Below are 20,898 nucleotides of genomic sequence, written 5' to 3' on the forward strand. Positions count from 1 at the left end.
TTGTGGAAAAAGGAGGATAATGTATTTCTAAAATAACAATGTTTACCCCCTCTCTATTTATACCTGTGTTCTCTGTTTGTCTGTTGCCAGTCCATCTTGTTTGTTCATGTCTCAGCTCCTGCTTTTTCCAGTCTCTATTTTCTCGCCCTCCTGGTTTTGACCCTTGCCTGACCCTGAGCCTGCCTGCGACCTGTGCCTTTGCCCCCCTCTGGATTACTGACCTCTGCCTTACCCTGACCCTGAGCCTGCCTGCCGCCCGCTATCGTTGCCCCACCTCTGTTTTTTTACCCCTGCCTACCTATTGCCTGTCCCTGTTGGAATATTAAACGATTGTTTATTCGACATGGTCTGTATCTGGGTCTTACCTTCATACTTGATAGTATTTATAAAGCCCTTTTTACATCAGCAGATGTCACAAAGTGCTATACAGAAACCCAGCCTAAAACCCCAAACAGCAAGTAATGCAGATGTAGAAGCACTGTGGCTAGGAAAAACTCCATAGAAAGGCAGAAACCTAGGAATAAACCTAGAGAGGAACCCGGCTCTGAGGGGTGGCCAGTCCTCTTTTGGCTGTGCCGGGTGGAGATTATAACAGTACACGGCCAAGATGTTCAAATGTTCATAGATGATCATCAGGGTTAAATAATAATAATCATAGTGGTTGAAAGGGTGCAACAGGTCAGCACCTCAGGAGTAAATGTCAGTTGGATTTTCATAGCTGGGCATTCAGAGTTCGAGACAGCAGGTGCGGTAGAGAGAAAGAGTCGAAAACAGCAGGTCCGGGACAAGGTAGCACATCTGGTGAAGTGGTCAGGGTTCCTTAGCCGCAGGCAGAACAGTTGAAACTGGAGTAGCAACATGACCAGGTGGACTGGGGACAGCAAGGAGTCATCAAGCCAGGTAGTCCTGAGGCAATGGTCCTAGGGCTCAGGTCCTCTGGGAGGGGAGGGAGAGAGGGAGAATTAGAGGGAGTACTGTGCCTTGCAAATGTATTCATCCCCCTTGGTGTTTTTCCTATTTTGTTGCATTACAAACTGTAATCGAAATAGATTTGGATTTGGATTTCATGTAATGGACAAAATAGTCCAAATTGGTGAAGTGAAATGAAAAAATTCCCCCCCAAAAAAGACAGAAAAGTGGTGCGTGCATGTGTATTCACCCCCTTTGCTATGAAGCCCCTAAATAAGATCTGGTGCAACCAATTACCTTCAGAAGTCACATAATTAGTTAAATAAAGTCCTCATGTGTGCAATCTAAGTGTCACATGATCTGACACATGATCTCAGTACATATACACCTGTTCTGCAACACCACTTAGCAAGGGGCATCACCAAGCAAGCGGCACTATGAAGACCAAGGAGCTCTCCAGGGTTGGGTTCTAAAAAAGTATCAGAAACTTTTAACATCCCACGGAGCACCATTAAAGCCATTATTAAAAATGGAAAGAATATGGTACCACAACAAACCAGCCAAGAGAAGGCCGCCCACCAAAACTCACAGACCAGGCATGGAGGGCATTAATCAGAGAGGCAACAAAGAGACCAAAGATAACCCTGAAGGACCTGCAATACTCCACAGCAGAGATTGGAATATGTGTCCATTGGACCACTTTAAGCCGTACACTCCACAGAGCTGGGTTTTACGGAAAAGTGTCCAGAAAAAAATCATTGCATAAAGAAAAAATAAGCAAACATGTTTGGTGTTCACCAAAAGGCATGTGGGAGACTCCCCAAACATATAGAAGAAGGTACTCTGCTCAGATGAGACTAAAATTGAGCTTTTTGGCTATCAAGGAAAACACGCAGACCCAAAAGCGCAGACCCAACATCTCTAATCACCCCAAGAACACTATCCCCACAGTGAAGCATGGTGGTGGCAGCATCATGCTGTGGGGGTGTTTTACATCGGCAGGGGCTGGGAAACTGGTCAGAATTGAAGGAATGATGGATGGCCCTAAATACAGGGAAATTCTTGAGGGAAACCTGTTTCAGTCTTCCAGAGATTTGAGACTGGGACGGAGGTTCACCTTCCTGCAGGAATATGACCCTAAGCATACTGCGAAAGTAACATTCGAGTGGTTTAAGGGGAAACATTTAAATGTCTTGGAATGGCCTAGTCAAAGCCCAGACCTCAATCCAATTGAGAATCTGGGGTATGACTTAAAGATTGCTGTACACCAGCGGAACCCATCCAACTTGAAGGAACTGGAGCAGTTTTGCCTTGAAGAATGGGCAAAAATCCCAGTGGCTAGATGTGCCAAGCTTATGTGCCAAGACATACCCCAAGAGACTTGCAGCTGTAATTGCTGCAAAAGGTGCCTCTACAAAGTATTGACTTTTGGGGGGTGAATAGTTATGCACGCTCAAATGTTCAATTTTTTTGTCTTATTTCTTCTTTGTTTCACTATAGAAAATATTTTGCATCTTCAAAGTGGTAGGCATGTTGTGTAAATCAAATGATACAACCCCCCCAAAATGTATTTTAATTCCAGGTTGTAAGGCAACAAAATAGGAAAAATGCCAAGGAGGGTGAATACTTTCGCACAGGACATACATAAATTCACAAAGGACACCGGATAAAACAGGAGAATAACCTAGATATAACAGACTGACCCTAGCTCCCCGACACAAACTATTGCAGCTTAGATATAGGAGGCTGAGACTGTGGCCCCGTCCGATGATACTACCGGACAGGGCCAACCAGGCAGTATATAATCCCACCCACTTTGCCAAAGCACAGGCCCCACACCACTAGAGGGATATCCCCAAACCACCAATTTACTACCCTGAGACAAGACTGAGTATAGCCCAGAGAGGGCTAGATAGATCCCAAGAGGGCGCCAACACGGACAGGAAGATCACGTCAGTGACTCAATCCAGTGACGCACCCCTCCTAGGGACGGCATGGAAGAGCACCAGTAAGCCAGTGACATTGGAGACAACATGGGCCTGCATCCCTGTGGAACACTTTCGACACCTTGTACAGTCCATACGAATTGTGGCTGATCTCAGGGCAAAAGGGGGGGTGGGTGGAACTCAATATTAGGTAGGTGTTCCTAATGTTTGGTATACAAAGTGTACCATTTAGTCTCACTTTGGGTTGATAATTTGTATAAATGGATTAAGGCATTAGCAGAACTGAGTGAGTTTAAGAGGATCAATAACGATCCCTATCACAATGGCATCATCCTGCATCCTTTGTCCTCCAGTTGCCGCACTGAAATAGATTATCTGACTGATAGTCAAAATTATGATAATGAAGTTCTTTATATAGATTTGTCAGGCTTCAGATGTCAATCTGATGACAGTGTATGGGTGGAAATGAAACAGTAATCTGAGTAATCTGACAGACACTCCTCTCTCTGTTGACCTCTTCATCTATTTGGGACTGATAATCTCTTATCGCCTGGATATTTAATCTCCCGTGTTTTCCATCTCGCCAAGTCTCATGATTACATCATGTGACACTCTGTTTCGATCATTTTAGCTATACATTTCTTATAATCTGAGTGATAATTTGGATTATAATATGGATGATGTCATCTCTGATGATCATCTGTGATGGGCTCCTGAGTGGCGCAGCGGTATAAGGCACTGCATCTCAATGCTTGAGGCGTCACTACAGACACCCTGTTTCAAATCCAGGCTGTATCACAACCAGCCATGATTGGGAGTCCCATAGGGCGGTGCACACCGTCGTCTGGGTTTGGCTGATGTAGGCTGTCATTATAAATAAGAATTTGTTCTTAACTGACTTGCCTAGTTAAATAAAGGTTAAATAAATAAAGAAAAGAAAATGGTCATCTGGGATTATAATCTGTGTGTCCCTGCAGGGTTGAAGATCCGGGAGGTGATGATCAACGTGTCTCGTCAGCAGGTGGAGGATTTCCACGGCCCCGAGGACTACTGGTGTCTGTGTGTGGCCTGGAGCCACCTGGGCACCTCCAAGAGCCGCAAGGCCACCGTACGCATCGCCTGTGAGTAGCAGAACCATACCAGCAGAGAGAGAGGGAGAGAGAGAAAGAGAGAGGGGGGGTAGTGAGTCAGGGAAGATTAGTAGATGAGAGAGATAGAGAGTGAGTAGGGGAGTGACTGATTGAAAGAGAAAGAGAGAGGAAGTAAGCAGATGGAAAGATATATATTTGGAGTCAAAGAAACATAAAATGAATCGTATTGCCTAAAAGAGAGTGCTGTTTGATTTAATCCCAGAAACTCTGATGAATTGAATCCTGTCTTCGTTTGTCCCTCCCCTCTCCCTCTCCCAGACCTGAGGAAGAACTTTGAGCAGGACCCCCAGGGGAGGGAGGTGCCCATTAAAGGCATGATTGTGCTGCACTGCCGTCCACCAGAGGGAGTGCCTGTCGCTGAGGTAAGCATGTTTCAACTCACAGTATACACCGATTTTCATAATAATTTGCTTATGACAAGTCGTATAATGCACTATAACAGCCTCAAGTTGTTTTCTTGCCCACAATAATTAATCGGTTACAGTTATTTGTTCAAAGTATGATTACTACTACAGTATCCAAGATATCTACATTTCTCTTTAGAGTTGAGAGTGGCAGATTCTCCCCAGTGGAACTGCTTCCACTACAAGCCCCATTCCCTTCAGCATCTGAGTGACTGGCTTTTGTTATGTGTGTTTACCCCCGAGTGGAGATGTAGAGATGGTGATATAGGCTTGTTGTATACTTGAGGCAATATCTCCTTGCGTCCACACGTTATAAAGTGGAGGGTGAAAAGTTATGACTTACTTAGGTGCCATGGATATATTCTCTGTGTTGGTGCTCCTCTCTGGTCTCTTGTCACTTTCATCTTCAGGGTGAATAAGGAAGTAGGTTTTCACTGGCTGGTTTACTTTCAGTGGTATGAGAGGTGTGTGTGTGCGTGTGCGCGTGCGTGAGGGTATATTTGTGTACATGTGTGTGTGTGCAAGTGGTTTTGTGTGTCATAGTGTTTCTGAGTGTCCTTTCTGTCAGAGAGAGTGTATGTCGAACCGTGTGTCTTATACATAGGTATGTGTATTGCATTGCCTTGGATTGGAGTGTGTGTGTGTATATGTGTGTGTGGTGCTTGTGTGTGTTTGCACCTGTGTGTGTGTGTGTGTGTGTGTGTGCTTACGCCTGTGTGTCTATGTAATGAATGATTCAACCCACACAAATGGTCCTGAGCTGTAGTGCTGGTCACCCTCCATGCATTGTGGTCATCAAGTAGGCAAGTCCTCATGCATTTATGAATGTGACCTCAGCTATGGAAGAGATTGGTTAAATGATACGTAGTAGAAATTCATCTGTTTCTCCAACATGGCTCTCATGCAAGAAAATGCTCATGTCTGCAGACGGAAAGCAACCCTATGAACATCTCCATGTGAATCTGGAGCATTAGTATCACTTAACTCCCTCTCTAACCGAATGTCATGTCATGGACTTTACCACCCCCTGTTGAGAATGTAGCTCTGAAGACATTTTGGCTCAGAGGGAGGTTCAGAAACTGTTTAGAGTTGAAGCAAATGAGGCCGTGGATGCAATCTGATTAGCCAAACTACTGTGTGTGTTTGGCTGTCGAGACTTCGTTTGCTTTGGTCATGCTGTTAATTTGAATGCTGTTTCACATTTTGCTGCAATTTGCATAGTACTGGGAGTTCATGTAAACACATTATTCCTACTGAGCTAATACAAGCACTGCACATTTGAATCAACATTTAATAACTTGCCAACAGTTCATCCTCATTTATCTATGCATATGTAATGGGTGTGATTTTCCAATACATAAAAAGCAACGCACTACAAATCATCATAGCATCCTCACATGCCACATCTCTCCGAGCAAGCACATTTGGTTCCCTGAATGTTGTGGGAACGTATGTTTTTTGGTTTCACATTGGTTACGGGAATGAAGCCAAACAAAACGAAACATTTTTTAAATGTTCTGAGAACAGAAGTGAACATTTCACCTGAACATTTTAGAACAAAAATTATAGGTCATTTGGAGGTTTTAGAATAACTTCCTTAAAACTTCAGCTGAATGTTTCAATCAGACTTTTAATAACAAGCTTATTTTGGATGAACTTTTTTAACTGAAAGCACAGCTAGGACACGTAGAAATTCATTTCCTTAGGCATTAATTATGAAAACACACTTCTTTTTTTATTGTGAAACGGCGTCAGTGACATTTGAACCTATAATATGTCCATGGAATTAGTCCACTGCACCACCAGGATGGAGCTAGCATGCCATGCTTTTTTACGCATACAAAGCTGTTCATTCAAACAGACCCCTGTCGTGACGTTGTATTAGTTCATGTGACGACTGTTGCTCATCGAATGATTAAAGGTTTCTAATTGCGTGATTATATGAATCAAGCAATTATTAACTCCTTAACCTGGGTCACCATGGGAAAATGAGTTTTTATTGAGTTTCTATTTCCCAAATTAATTATTTTGAAGAATATCAGAATATCGATTTATTACACCCTGTCGCTAATTAATCCGTTTTCTCTACAACCTCATTCTGAATGTCACATAATCCAGGAATCTGCACGGACCAGGGTCCCACCAATGAGTTCGTACCACACCAATCGTAGTTGATTATTTATTTACTGGAAAGCTAAAATGATGATAAAAGATACACAGTCTAGGCTTTTGATTAGAACGGGCCAACACACTATGGTGCATTTTACCCAAAATGGGGATTTAAAAGAGAGAGAAAAAGAGAAAGTACACAAGAGAAATATACATTTGGGTGCATTTGTCAGCTATGCTTATTTTAACCCTAGCTTTGCCCCGAACTGCTGCTCTTATGGGTCAGAATATAGTGATGTAAATACGTGTGGGAGGTCACAGATGTGAAGCTCCGCATGGGTCGTTTAGGCTTCTCATTGACACATTTCTCCGGCGCAACTCTCTGGTTGTCCTCACGAAGTCAGTGTTCTTTTGACTTAGTGGTCTGATTCCTCACCCTTGCTCTGGAAGGGGTTTTCTAAAGACAGACAGCTCTGTAGCTCAGAGCTCACAGCGTAGGAATGAAACAGTGTAGATACCACGATTCGATGGAGAGTGGAGGCTAGGTGGTCCGGCTTGAATTCACCTGCTTAGACACAGCTACTCATCAGTACCATGGGTAGAAAAAATATTTATTTGTCTTCAACCTTGTGTTGCGTTTAGGGTTCATTGACTTTTTAGACCTCGGCTGCAGCTCGGCTACTCATGTTAATGTTAATTCTTAACTCACATCTCTTACACCCTTGGGTCAGAAGTGGGCGTAACCGCCTTTAGGGCAATTCTCTGGACATACCAAGTTAAGAGGCAAGGTCTAGATTTTACTCAAATCCAATTTTAGACAACTAACTTCACATTTCATCTTTACCAAAACATTCTCTTTGGACATTTTCCACACAACGTACAATGTATAAACATCAAGCATATACTGGGAAGACTCTTAAAGTTACAATGTTATAATAACATTGTAACTAATAACGTAATAACGTCATCTATTAACCTTTAATAACAAAACAAAAATGACATACATTTTCATATTCCATCTATCGTCATGACCACCATTGTGACTGACGGAAACCATTGTTCCAAAGTCCCTTTATTGCATGTTTAATGTTCTGAGGCTGGTTCTCCATAGTGAGAGGACAAATGAATTTTGTCTGTGGCCTAAGATTTACCAGGGGCGTGAGGGGTCATAAAATCCCCACATCTTCAGACCCCTAGATCTCTCCTCTGTTGGGGTTGAGAGATAATCTGTAGGGTTATGGTCTCCTGTAACCTGACCTGATCAGGACAGTCATGACACCCCATTTCAAAGGAAACAAGCACTCATTAAGATCAGGTGTGGCCAATTAGTGGGCACGGCCAACACACCTGAACACACCAAAATAGAGGAAAGAGAGAGTTTTGTAGATGCTCAGAATGGAATGTATATGATTTAAAATAATGTTCTTAGAACATTCTCTGAGCCATTGCCACCTCTCCCGAGTGGCGCAGCGTTCTGAGGCACTGCATCTCAGTGCTAGAGGCTTCAATACAGACCCTGGTTCGATTCCAGGCTGATTCACACCTGGCTGTGATTGGGAGACACATAGGGCAATCGTCCGGGTTAAGGTTTGGCTGGGTTAGGCCGTCATTGTAAATAAGAATTTTCTTCACGTTCTGAGAACAGAATGTATGTTTTTAAATACAATTCTTACCACTTTTTCTGAAAGTTACTAAAGTTTTCTTGTGTTTTTATGGAAAGTTTTCTTAACAATTTGAGAATATGACTTAAAATAGAACCATAAGGAAACCTGTAGTAAGCGTTATGCTTGGAACAATTTGAGAACATTACTCTAAATAGAACCATGAGGAAACCTGTAGTAAGCGTTATGCTTGGAACAATTTGAGAACATTACTCTAAATAGAACCATGAGGAAACCTGTAGGAAACATGCTGAAGTACTGAGAATCCCACAGAAGAACATTGTTTCTTGACGTTCTCTGAACTTTGAGAACATCCCCAATGTCAAACCAGTCGGAGAACGTTCCTAGAACATTACCAAAGTTGAAATGAAGTGTAACCATGTTTTATCTTTTATGAACCGTTCCGTTAAAGTAATGAAATACCAAGAAAATCTATTTTTTGTCAAGTTCCTTAAATGTGCCCGAGAATGTTCCAAAACCAAGCAACTGTCCTGCACCATTCCCAGAAGGTTGTGGGAAGGTTGTATGCAAAATAACCATAGGACAACCATGCTCTCACCAAGATCTAAGAAACATATGGTTCTCAGAACGTTATGTGCTAGCTGGGTTGTTTCTTTAGTCCGTTCCCTCAAAGGAAATACCAACTGAGGGAGACGCCAGAGTCGAGTGGCTCCACTGTTTATTTTTTTAACCATCAGAGAGTGGGCTATGTGAACTGGGCTGCTGTGTGCATGTTTCCATGCCAGTGAACAGCAGACAATGTCACTCCATCTGGCTCAGTAGGAATGAAGCCAAAATGGCATCCGGATAAAGGTCCGTGGCTGCCTGTGTCCCAGAGTACAGCAGGTGGGGTCTGCGACTGGAGCTGACACATCTGAACTAGATCCTAGATGGCTCAAACTACAGTGCATTCGGAAAGTATTTGACTTTTTCCATATTTTGTTACGTTACACCCTTATTCCAAAATGTATTAAATACTTTTTTTCCTTAGCAATTTACACACAATATCCCAAAATGACAAAGCAAAAACTTTTTTTTTATTTTAGAAAAAAAAAGATTAATTATTAACATAAGTATTCAGACCCTTTGCTATAAGACTCGAAATGTAGCTCAGGTGCATCCTGTTTCCATTCAACATCCTTGAGGTGTTTCTACAACTTGATTGGAGTCCACCTGTGGTTAATTCAATTGATTGGACATGATATTGAAAGGCCCATACTTGTCAATATAAGGTCCCACAGTTGACAGTGCATGTGTCGAGGCACAGATCTGGGGAAGGGTACCAAAACATTTCTGCAGCATTGAAGGTCTCCAAGAACACAATGGCCTCCATTATTCTTAAATTGAAGAAGTTTGGAACCACCAACACTCTACCTAGAGCTAGAAGCCCGGCCAAACTGAGCAATCGAGAATTGGTCAGGGAGGTGACCAAGAACCTGATGGTCACTCTGACAGAGTTCCTCTGTGGAGATGGGAGAACCTTCCAGACGGACAACCATCTGTGCAGCACTCCACCAATCAGGCCTTTATGGTAGAGTGGCCAGACGGAAGCCAATCCTCAGTAAAAGGCACGTGACAGCCCACGTGGAGTTTGCCAAAAGGCACCTAAAGACTCTCACACCATGAGAAACAAGATTCTCTGGTCTGATGAAACCAAGATTGAACTATTTGGCCTAAATGCCAAGCGTCACGCCTGGAGGAAACCTGGCACCATCCCTACGGTGAAGCATGGTGGTAGCAGCATCATGCTCTGGGGATGTTTTTCAGTGGCAGGGACTGGGAGACTAGTCACGATCGAGGCAAAGATGAATGGAGCAAGGTACAGAGAGAACCTTGATGAAAACCTGCTCAGGACCTCAGAGTGGGGTGAAGGTTCACCTTCCTATAGGACAACCACCCTAAGCACACAGCCAAGACAACACAGGAGTGGCTTCGGGACAAGTCTCTGCATGTCCTTGAATGGCCCAGCCAGAGCCCGGACTTGAACCCGATCGAACATCTCTGGAGAGACCTGAAAATCGCCATGCAGCGACGCTCCCCATACAACCTGACAGAGTTTGAGAGGATCTGCAGAGAAGAATGGGAGAAACTCCCCAAATACAGGTGTGCCAAGCTTGTCGCGTCATACCCAAGAAGACTCGCTGCTAAAGGTGCTTCAACAAATTACTGAGTAAAGGGTCTGAATACATATGTAAATGTGATATTTCTATTTAAAAAATATAGAAATGTACAAACATTTCTACAAATCTATTTTTGCTTTGTCATTATGGGGTATTGTGTGTAGATTGATGAGGGGGGGGAACTATTGAATCCATTTAAGAATAACATGCTGTCCACACCACTCGCGTTACGTGCGCGAGCGTTGCAAAATAAATGTACACATAAATGTTATTCAATCATTGCATCCAAACTGCTCACGTGCGTCAACGAGCGTCTGCGTAGCCAGGCACAAAAATAGCACTTGGTTCTATTTGTGATGCTTGATGTGCTGCAGGTCCCACCTCTCCCATCTCCTCATTAGTTTTTAGGAGCATATGGGTGATTGAAAGATTAACTGAGGTCAATACTCCAGTCCAGTTGGTGGTATTAATGCACCTTAAAGTTGGTTGCCAACCTCCATATGAAGTCCAAAAAAGAAGAAGAAGCTTGAAGGAGGAGAGATTACTAGAAACTAACTCGGTTTACCCTTTTATCTGTGGATTCATTGTCAGAGTAGAGGAACTTGTACATTTCATGTAAAATAACAACCCAATGTTTATATCCCAGGACAAATTAGCTAGCAACAGCAAGCTAGCTAGCTAAATTGCCATGAATGTTTAATGCTTTCCAACCTGTCCCCAAATTAATATAGTTGATTCAGGGCTTGTTTTGATATTTCAACCTGCATGTCCTATCGCATCTGGTGTGGATGGACAAAATGATGTGCGATGGCGCACGCGGATGTAACAGAATGTGGAAAAAGTCAAGGGGCCTGAATACACCATGCTGTTCTGTGGCAAATTGAAAAGCACGTAGCTAAAGCTACAATGGGTTCCTACTGTATTAGAGCCTAGATGATTCCTTTGTTCACCTGGTTGCATGATAGATCCGGGAGAAAATAAAATACTTTTGTCATGTTTAAGTCGTTTTAATGAGAGCGATTAAAGGGAACTCGTGTTGCAAATGTAACGCAACAGGAAGTGAAGGATCATCTACGGTGAATAATGAAAGTAGCATAATGAAAACACAATTAGAGTATGAGCCGCAATGAAAGGCCCATATTAACTGTCAAGAAGATGATCACACAGATTACTCAGTGCAATAAAGGAATAAACTTTGGAGAGGTGGAGAGAAAAAAATACTTTTCAATAACTTAGATTATTTTATTTTTGATTCACAATCATTAGGCTTGGTAGTAAGCGCCCAATCATCCCCCACCAAATTGTAATGAGTCATTAATCAGGTCGGCTGATCCAAAGTCATTTGAAGTGCTTAAAATGTCATTATTCACTGATAAACATAACATTTGGAGAGATGACAGCGAGATAAGAAACAGAGGGTTTAGCGCACTGCCACCACTGCCCCCGCCACAGAAAAATGTTGCTGTCACATTCCAAGATCTCATTTGTTTAATGTGATCTCCCTGAAAGTCATCATAGCATCGACAGGGAAAAGGCCGCACATGATTGAGGGAGGAAGGGATGGAGGGAATGTAGAGATGGAAAGGAGGGAGTGATGGAGGAGGGGGCTTGTTAATGAAACTCAAAGTTAATCGAGTTGGATGGAAGGATACGGGGATATCGCCGCAGTGTTTGGTAATTGCCCTCTAGTTGCTTTCACTTCCACTGTAAATGAATGTAAATGTGACGGCCAGTTGCTTTTTTGTTTCAATGTAATAGAGTTGTTAGTTATTACACCTAATTGGAATGACCTGATTGGCCCTTAGCTTTGTTGTTGAGTCAAGGTCAGGACGTAGTAGGTACGGCTCCTTTGGCTCGTTCTCTGCAAATGAGCGTCGCGGGGCGCTGACGTGGGGTTAGCCACAGATGTCAACTCTCTCATCTCTGCGTCTTCAAACAGCTTCAAACCGTCACAACAAATATCAAAGCCTCCCTACAGTTCAATTGCCAATGTGGGGGTGCCCGTCACTCTGCCCCCTGCTGGCTCGCACCTGTCATAACACCAGTTGACATATCCGCACCCTGTACCATAACACCCCCGAGGACTCTGTCTGACCAGTCAAATGATAGGGGTTATCAAGACAGACTGCCGCACTATCAGTAGGAGTTAGTCCAGACAGAACAGACACAACAGCAACATATTAGAGACAGAGGCCATGAAAAGTCATGTGCTATTTGTATGTGAAATCAGTTAAGCAGGCAACTTTTAATTAATGTATAATGCATTTCCATTTCATATGTTTGTTAAAAAAAAAAATTGCCATGAGCTGAGGACATGTGCTTTACCAATTAAAATCTTTTTAGCTACCGTTAGTAAAAAATATGGGGAGACAGCATCAATACAGCATCATGGGTTTGAGATTATACACACACACATGCACATATCATCTGCAATAAATCGATCACACACATCATATACACACACACACATACACCTCAGAGTGGGCATGGCTCAACCCAGTGCAGCTTGATGCCTTTTAATTGGAAAATAAAGTGGCAAATAACTGTAAACAAATCCATTTCCCATCCTCCCCATGCTTATCAGCCTGTCCCTGAGTCCTTACTACCGCCCCAAGCGCTCTCTCCCCCACCCCCAACGGCCAGACTTAGTGACTGTCACCGCAGAATGCAAATCACTGCCCTGGTTTGCACTGCCCATTGAGAGAGAGAGAAATATACAGTGAGAGGGAGAGAGAGAGATTAATCAAAGCAGAAACAACACAGAGCAATGGAAAAATGAGGGAAGAAGGGGAAGAGAAAGACCGGATGAGCAAAAAAAGTCATCATTAGGGAGAGGAAGTGAGAATTAATACATGACTAATGAAGACAAATGGTGTGATAATGAAAAATAAGTCTAATAAGCCTGTTTTATTTGTGTGTATATATATAGTACCAGTCAAAGGTTTGGACACACCTACTCATTCAAGGGTTTTTCTTTATTTTTTACTATTGTCTACATTGTAGAATAATAGTGAAGACATCAAAACTATGAAATACACTTATGGGATCATGTAGTAACCAAAAAAGTGTGAAACAAATCAAAATATATTTTAGATTTGAGATTCTTCAAAGTAGCCACCCTTTGCCTTGATGACAGCGTTGCACACGCTTGGCATTCTCTCAACCAGCTTCATGAGGTTGTCACCTGGAATGCATTTCAATTAACACGTGTGTCTTGTTAAAAATTAATTCAAGGAATTTCTTTCCTTCTTAATGTGTTTGAGCCAATCAGTTGTGTTGTGACAGGGTAGGGGTGGTATACAGAAGATAGCGATATTTGGTAAAATACCAAGTCCATATTATGGCAAGAACAGCTCAAATAAGCAACGAGAAACGACAGTCCATCATTACTTGAAGACATGAAGGTCAGTCAGTTTGGGACATTTCAAGAACTTTGAAAGTTTCTTCAAGTGCAGTCGCAAAAACCATCAAGCGCTATGATGAAACTGGCTCTCATGAGGACCGCCACAGGAAAGGAAGACCCACCAATAAGAAGAAGAGACTTTCTTGGGCCAAGAAACACGAGCAATGGACATTAGACCAGTGGAAATCTGTTCTTTGGTCTTATGAGTCCAAATTTTAAATTTTTGTTTCCAACCCCCATGTCTTTGTGAGACGCAGAGTAGGTGAAAGGATGATCTTCACATGTGTGGTTCCCACCGTAAAGCATGGAGGAGGAGGTGTGATAGTGCTTTGCTGGTGACACTGTCTGTGATTTATTTAGAATTCAAGGTACACTTAACCAGCATGGCTACCACAGGCTTCTGCAGCGATACGCCATCCCATCTGGTTTGCACTTAGTGGGACTATCATTTGTTTTCAACAGGACAATGACCCAACACACCTCCAGGCTGTGTAAGGGCTATTTGGTAATGGAGTGCTACATCAGATGATCCGGCCTCCACAATTACCCGACCTCAACCCAATTGAGATGGTTTGGGATTGGTTGGACAGCAGAGTGAAGGAAAAACCAGCCAAGAAATGCTCAGCATATGTTGGAACTCCTTCAAGACTGTTGGAAAAGAATTCCAGGTGAAGCTGGTTGAGAGAATGCCAAGAGTGTGCAACGCTGTCATCAAGGCAAAGAGTGGCTACTCTGAAGAATCTCAAATCTAAAATATATTTTGATTTGTTTAACACTTTTTTGGTTACTACATGATTACAAATGTGTTATTTAATCGTTTTGATGTCTTCACTATTATTCTACAATGTAGAAAATAGTCAGAATAAAGAAAATCCTTTGAATGAGTAGGTGTGTCCAAACGTTTGACTGGTACTGAAAATAAATACTCAATTGGATATTTGAAAAAACTCAATATGGCTTCCTTTTCTGGTTTGGCAGGTTCTTAGTACTGGCCCTCTCTGTTGACTTCATGTTGTTTGTAGCAATGCTGGATAAAATATAGTTGGAAATGTAACATGGGGGTTGATTAGGCATTGAAGACCAGGAAAATTGTAGAGAGAAAGGAAAAGAGAGTGAGAAGGGCCACCAGCATAGTTTCTCTCAGCGCTCTGGAGCAGAACTGTGAAAAGAGTGAAATTAAAAGCACATGATGAAAGACTTCTCTGGCCATCAAAGGAAGAAAAAAAGCCACTTGTGACAACATGACTGGTGATTTATTGATTTCTCCGCTCGCATTCGTCTTTCGGGGGCACTGCCAAAGAGCAAAGCAATCTCTGAGATTGTGTGTTATTGGTTGTTCTGGTATTCCCCTGGTGAATAGACACACACACACACATCAACAGGGCTCTCAGTGGGGTAGGGAGAGTTTTTAATCCTCAAACACACAGTCGTAAATCAAGCCTTGCTCCTAGATGCCCTGGCTAGTCGCTCATTGAGCACCTCCAGCCAACGGCACATTCATTGCAATTTACAGGGCCAGTCATGCGATACAGGGAGGGCATCAGTGGAGCGTACCTTTAGTTTGTAATTCCTAATTACTTTCACTCGCAACATGGCTGCTGAATTGTTAATGGTCAGAGGGTGTGACCCTGCTGAGAGCTTTGCTTTGATTGGTTGAGGGGAGGCTGGGAGTCCCTCTGATTGGTTAAAGGGAGGCTGGAAGTCACTCTCATATACTAATACTAATAGTGAGGGTGAGGGTTAGAGAGCCTACTTCGTGACAGTCAATTGTATGGAACATACAGTTGAAGTCAGAAGTTTACATACACCTGAGCCAAATACATTTAAACTCAGTTTTTCAAAATTCCTGACGTTTAATCCTAGTAAGAATGTTCCCTGTCTTCGGTCTGTTAGGATCACCACTTTATTTTAAGAATGTGAAATGTCAGAATAATAGCAGAGAGAATGTTTTATTCAGCTTTTATTTTTTTCATCAAATTCCCAGTAGGTCAGAAGTTTACATACACTTAATTAGTATTTGGTAGCATTGCCTTTAAATTGTTTAACTTGGGTCAAACATTTCAGGTAGCCTTCCACAAGCTTCCCAAAATAAGTTGGGTGAATTGTGGGCCATTCCTCCTGACAGAGCTGGTGTAACTGAGTCAGGATTGTAAGGCCTCCTTGCTCGCACACGCTTTTTCAGTTCTGCCCACACATTTTCTATAAGATTGAGGTCAGGGCTTTGTGATGGCCACTCCAATACCTTGACTTTGTTGTCCTTAAGCCATTTTGCCATAACTTTGGAAGCATGCTTGGAGTCATTGTCCGCTTGGAAGACCCATTTGCGACCAAGCTTTAACTTCCTGACTGATGTCTTGAGATGTTGCTTCAATATATCCACATAATATTCCTCACTCATGATGCCATCTATTTTGTGAAGTGCACCAGTCCCTCCTGCAGCAAAGCACCCCCACAACATGATGCTGTCACCCCCCACAACATGATGCCAAATACCCCCCATAATGCTTCACGGTTGGGATGGTGTTCTCCAAACATAACGATGGTGATTATGGCCAAACAGTTCTATTTTTGTTTCATCAGACCAGAGGACATTGCTCCAAAAAGTACGATCTTTGTCCCCCTGTGCAGTTGCAAACAGTAGTCTGGCTTTTTTATGGCGGTTTTGAAGCAGTGGCTTCTTCCTTGCTGAGCGGCCTTTCAGGTTATGTCGATATAGGACTCGTTTCACTGTGGATATACATACTTTTGTACTTGTTTCCTCCAGCATCTTCACAAGGTTCTTTGCTGTTGTTCTGAGATTGATTTGCACTTTTCACACCAAAGTACGTTCATCTCTAGGAGACAGAGCGTGTCTCCTTCCTGAGCGGTATGATGGCTGCGTGGTCCCATGGTGTTTATACTTGCGTACTATTGTTTGTACAGATGAACGTTGTACCTTCAGGCATTTGGAAATGGCTCCCAAGGATGAACCAGACTATCTACAATTTTTTTTCTGAGGTCTTGGCTGATTTCTTTTGATTTTCCCATGATGTCAAGCAAAGAGACACTTAGTTTGAAGGTAGGCCTTGAAATACATCTACAGGTACACCTCCAATTGACTGAAATGATATGTCACGGTCGTCATAAGGAGGAGACCGGAGACGCAGTACGCAGAGCCGGCACAGGATATCCTGGTCCAAAGAGGTATACTGGAGACAGGAGCACTGAGCCGGCACCCTCCTTCCTGGCTGGATGCCCATTCTAGCCCGGCCAATGCGAGGAGCTGGAATAGAGCGCAGCGGGCTAGAATAGTGCATTGGAGACACCGTGCGCTCTACCGCATAACACGGTGCCTGACCAGTAACAATCTCCCCACAGTAATCACAAGGAGTAGGCTCAGGTCTCTGACCTGACTCATGCAATCTCCTCGTGTGCCCCCCCAAATTTTTGGGGGGCTGCCTCTCGGGCTTCCGTGCTAGCCGTGAACCTTCATATCGTCGCTCTTGCTCTATTCTCCGGTATTTATCCTTGTAGTATCGCCTTCCGCTTTCGCTGCCTCTAACTCATCCTTAGGACTGCGATACTCTCTCCCGGCTGTGTCCAGGGTCCTGCTCCATCTAATATCTCTTCCCAGGTCCATTTCCCCATTAAGCACAGTTCCTCCTTTTCACGCTGCTTGGTCCTGGTTTGGTGGGTTATTCTGTCACGGTCGTCATGAGGAGACCAAGGCACAGCGTGATAAGCGTACATTCTATTTCATTAAACGAATGCAACACTGAACAAAACTATACAAAATAACAAAACGAACCTTGAAGCAATATGACTAGTGTGTACAGGCAACTAAACATAGAATAATAACCCACAAAACCAAAATGGAAAATGGCAACCTAAATGGGATCCCCAATCAGAGACAACGATAAACAGCTGCCTCTGATTGGGAACCAATTCAGATCACCATAGACCTACATATACCTAGACATACTAAAAACCCATAGATATACAAAAACCATAGACGGGTCAAAAACACCTCGACAATACAAAAACTAAACCAACCACCCTTGTCACACCCTGACCTAACCAAAATAATAAAGAAAACAAAGATAACTTAGGCCAGGGCGTGACATTATGTCAATTAGCCTATCAAAAGCTTCAGAAGCCATGACATCATTTTCTGGAATTTTCCAAGCTGTTTAAAGGCACAGTCAACTTAGTGTATGTAAACTTCCGACTTCAACTGTACGTTGCATTGTTTGCAAGCATTATTTTGAATTGACCTATCAGCAGCCTCACTCCCATTCTTCATTCTGATTGGTGGATTTGAGATTTCGACCAATGGCAGCCTCACTCCCTGTTAATGTCTGTTGTTCTAGGTGGAGTGGTTGAAGAATGAAGAGCCAGTGGGCTCGGACGGGAACATCGACACGCGAGCGGACCACAACCTGATCATCCAAGAGGCGCGTCTGTCCGACTCTGGGAACTACACATGTCTGGCTAGCAACATTGTGGCAAAGAGACGCAGCCTCACTGCCACTGTGGTCATCTTTGGTAAGACGATGGGTTGGAATCATTAGGTTACATTGTAAAACATTTCAAAACATTGTGCAACGGTAAACAAAGATAAGCATTTGTTATTGGACTTCAGGTAGTCCGTCCCTGTTTCATTCCGTTCATTCCGTCATTTCGTGCCTAATGAATACTGCACTTCTCTATGGAGCAGACCATATGGAGCAGACCATCAATTACTTTGAGCGTTTCATTGAGTCTGCCTTGAGGGACAGATAGGTAGCATTTTCACTCTTATAATTAGATCCATTGCGCAAAGGCAAGCTCAATCAAGCACAACTTGATTTTGGTGGGTGTTATTATTTCACTAAGTCAAACACCTTACAACAATCAAACCATACAGAGTTGTCTTATTTTGACACACAATTCATGGAAATTATGTGGAAATGTTCCTTACAAATAACATCCCTTGTATTCTTTCTCCAAATGTACACTCAGCGGTTGTATTTGTCTGTCGTTGGTCATAGCCTGTCACATCTTTGGAGCAATTGTTTCTTCTTTATTTTATTGTACATGCATAGTTCCATAGCCATTATCACATTGTTAGCACTTAATTTGCTGTATTCATCTCCGTTCTCTTGACACGTGTATCTGAAGAGGATGTTTTCTGCCTCCTGTCAATGCATTTACTCAGTCTCTCATAAGCAGCATTAGGTGTTAAGAGCAGTCAGAAACATCATATCTGACATGTCTTGTCTGACATGTTCCATGCTGTGACAGGCAAGTAATGAGCAACTTCCTAGTTGTGTTTAAACACAGCGAGACTTTTAAAAACACAGGAAGGCTTTGACATGAGCTGTCAAAACTCCTCAGCTGCGTGCCTACCAGCTGGCTGCTAGCTGGTTGTTACCACTGGCTGTTTGCGCTAGGCTAAGATTCCCTGTTGCTTGTGCTTTCGCAGCCCTGTAGGCCTCTTCTCTTTATTCATCCCATCTCTCAAAACCCGCTTTGCTAGTTAAAAAACACTTCCTCTGTGTCAACGAGACCAAATCACCACACTGACTGACAACCATTAAGACATCTGGAAATCCAGCTACTGTTTTTCTCTATACACAGAACCTGCCCATCAGTCGTCTGTGTAGCTACCTGACTACCTGTCATGCTAATGAGGTGACTAGCAAGCCCTGCGGGGAGAAATAGCCTACAGACAGACAGATGTAGTGGAGTAATGTGTTCTCACACTGACATTTGTTTCCTGTCTGATGATGAATGATGATGAATGAACTCATCAGTCAATCACTCAGCTGCTATTGAGGCCAGCACATCTGAGAGAGAGAGAGACAGAGAAAGAGAGACTGAGAGAGTGAGAGACAGACAGACACAGACAGACAGACAGACAGAGTGGAGTGTTCACCTCTCTGACATGCCTTTGGTTTCTTGGCCCATCATGTTTAGCCCAGATGGAGTTCCTGTGTTTTAGGCAGTCAGCCTGTCTCTGTCAGACAGAACATGTGCTATAAGAGAGAGTGTGTGTTTGTGTGCGTGCGTGCATGCATGTGTGTCTGTGTGTGTATGTGTGTGTTTTAGGGAGAAAGTAAGCCCGTGTTCATACTTCTGGAAGTGTATTTCTCTTACCTCCACATACTTACAGTAGCTGTCATGTTATATTCCTTTATCCTTCTTTCCCTTTCTTTTCCTCACCCTCTTTTTGTCTCTTACCTTCTATCCTTCTCCCTCTCTCCCATCTCCCTCTCATATCTCCATCGCTCCTACTCCATCTCTCCCTCTGCTTCCTCCCTCTTTCTCTTCCGTTCTCTGTTCCTCAAGTGAACGGAGGGTGGTCGTTGTGGACAGACTGGTCGGCTTGTAACGTGCCCTGTGGGCGGGGGGTCCAGAAACGCTCCCGCACTTGCACCAACCCTGCCCCTCTCAATGGGGGCGCCTTCTGCGAGGGCATGTCTGTCCAGAAGAGTACCTGTAATGCCCTCTGCCCAGGTCTGTTTGTCTATTTGGCTATCTAGCAGGCTTCTTGTCTGTCTGACTATCTGTCTGTCTGTATTCATGATTTTCATTCTATCCAACTGTCTGACTGTCTGGGAGGGGGGGATTGTTTTGTTGTGGGTTTGCATTATTTGCCTGAGCATCTGTATTTATGACAGTGATGCTCTCCATGGCAGAGGAAGGCTCTGCCTCTGCTGTTAGGGTAATTTCCCTCCAAACCAGTTTCCCTCCATCGTCTGACCCCATTTTACTGACTGACAGTGGCTTGGAGTCTGAAATGTAATGCAGTGCCCCTCCGAGACAGAGACGGTGAGATAGAGAGAAGAGGTTAGAGGGTGGGGATGAAAGAGAGGGAGAGAGAAAAGAGACAAAGAGAGAGCGAGAAGAAGAGAGGGGAGAATGGAAGAGTGTGAACATAGGAAAAAAGTAAGGATAAGGCATAACTGAGGCAGGGAAATAGAAAAAGAGAGAGAAAGAGAAAATCAACTGAAGTGCACGAGAGTTAACAACAGAATGATTGAGAATAGCCCTTACAATGAGTGAGAAAGACAGAGAAAGACAGAAAGAGCAAGAGAAAGAGAGAGAGGGATCAGTGCCAGTTATCAGAGCGGCTGTGTAATTTGCGCAGTCCAAGTGTTCCTCTACACTTGGCCCAATTTATGCTTTCAGATCGCCACACCAATCACCAGGGAAATGCTGGTCATGTTGGGGG

At 43.3% G+C, this 20,898-nt stretch overlaps 1 protein-coding gene across 2 annotated transcripts in view; it reads left to right on the forward strand.

Annotated features, from left to right (window-relative positions):
* Positions 1–20,898, forward strand: part of unc5da (unc-5 netrin receptor Da) — a 286,252-nt gene that overhangs the window by 228,749 nt on the left and 36,605 nt on the right. For both annotated transcript variants that reach the window (XM_024382129.2, XM_024382130.2), the window contains exons 3-6: positions 3,833–3,976; positions 4,265–4,368; positions 18,053–18,227; positions 20,013–20,180. In XM_024382129.2, the coding sequence (XP_024237897.1) occupies positions 3,833–3,976; positions 4,265–4,368; positions 18,053–18,227; positions 20,013–20,180 (591 nt within the window). The remainder of the gene's footprint in view (positions 1–3,832; positions 3,977–4,264; positions 4,369–18,052; positions 18,228–20,012; positions 20,181–20,898) is intronic.

Source organism: Oncorhynchus tshawytscha, linkage group LG20 (genome assembly GCF_018296145.1).
Source record: "Oncorhynchus tshawytscha isolate Ot180627B linkage group LG20, Otsh_v2.0, whole genome shotgun sequence".
In the NCBI taxonomy this organism is placed as follows: Eukaryota; Metazoa; Chordata; class Actinopteri; order Salmoniformes; family Salmonidae; genus Oncorhynchus; species Oncorhynchus tshawytscha.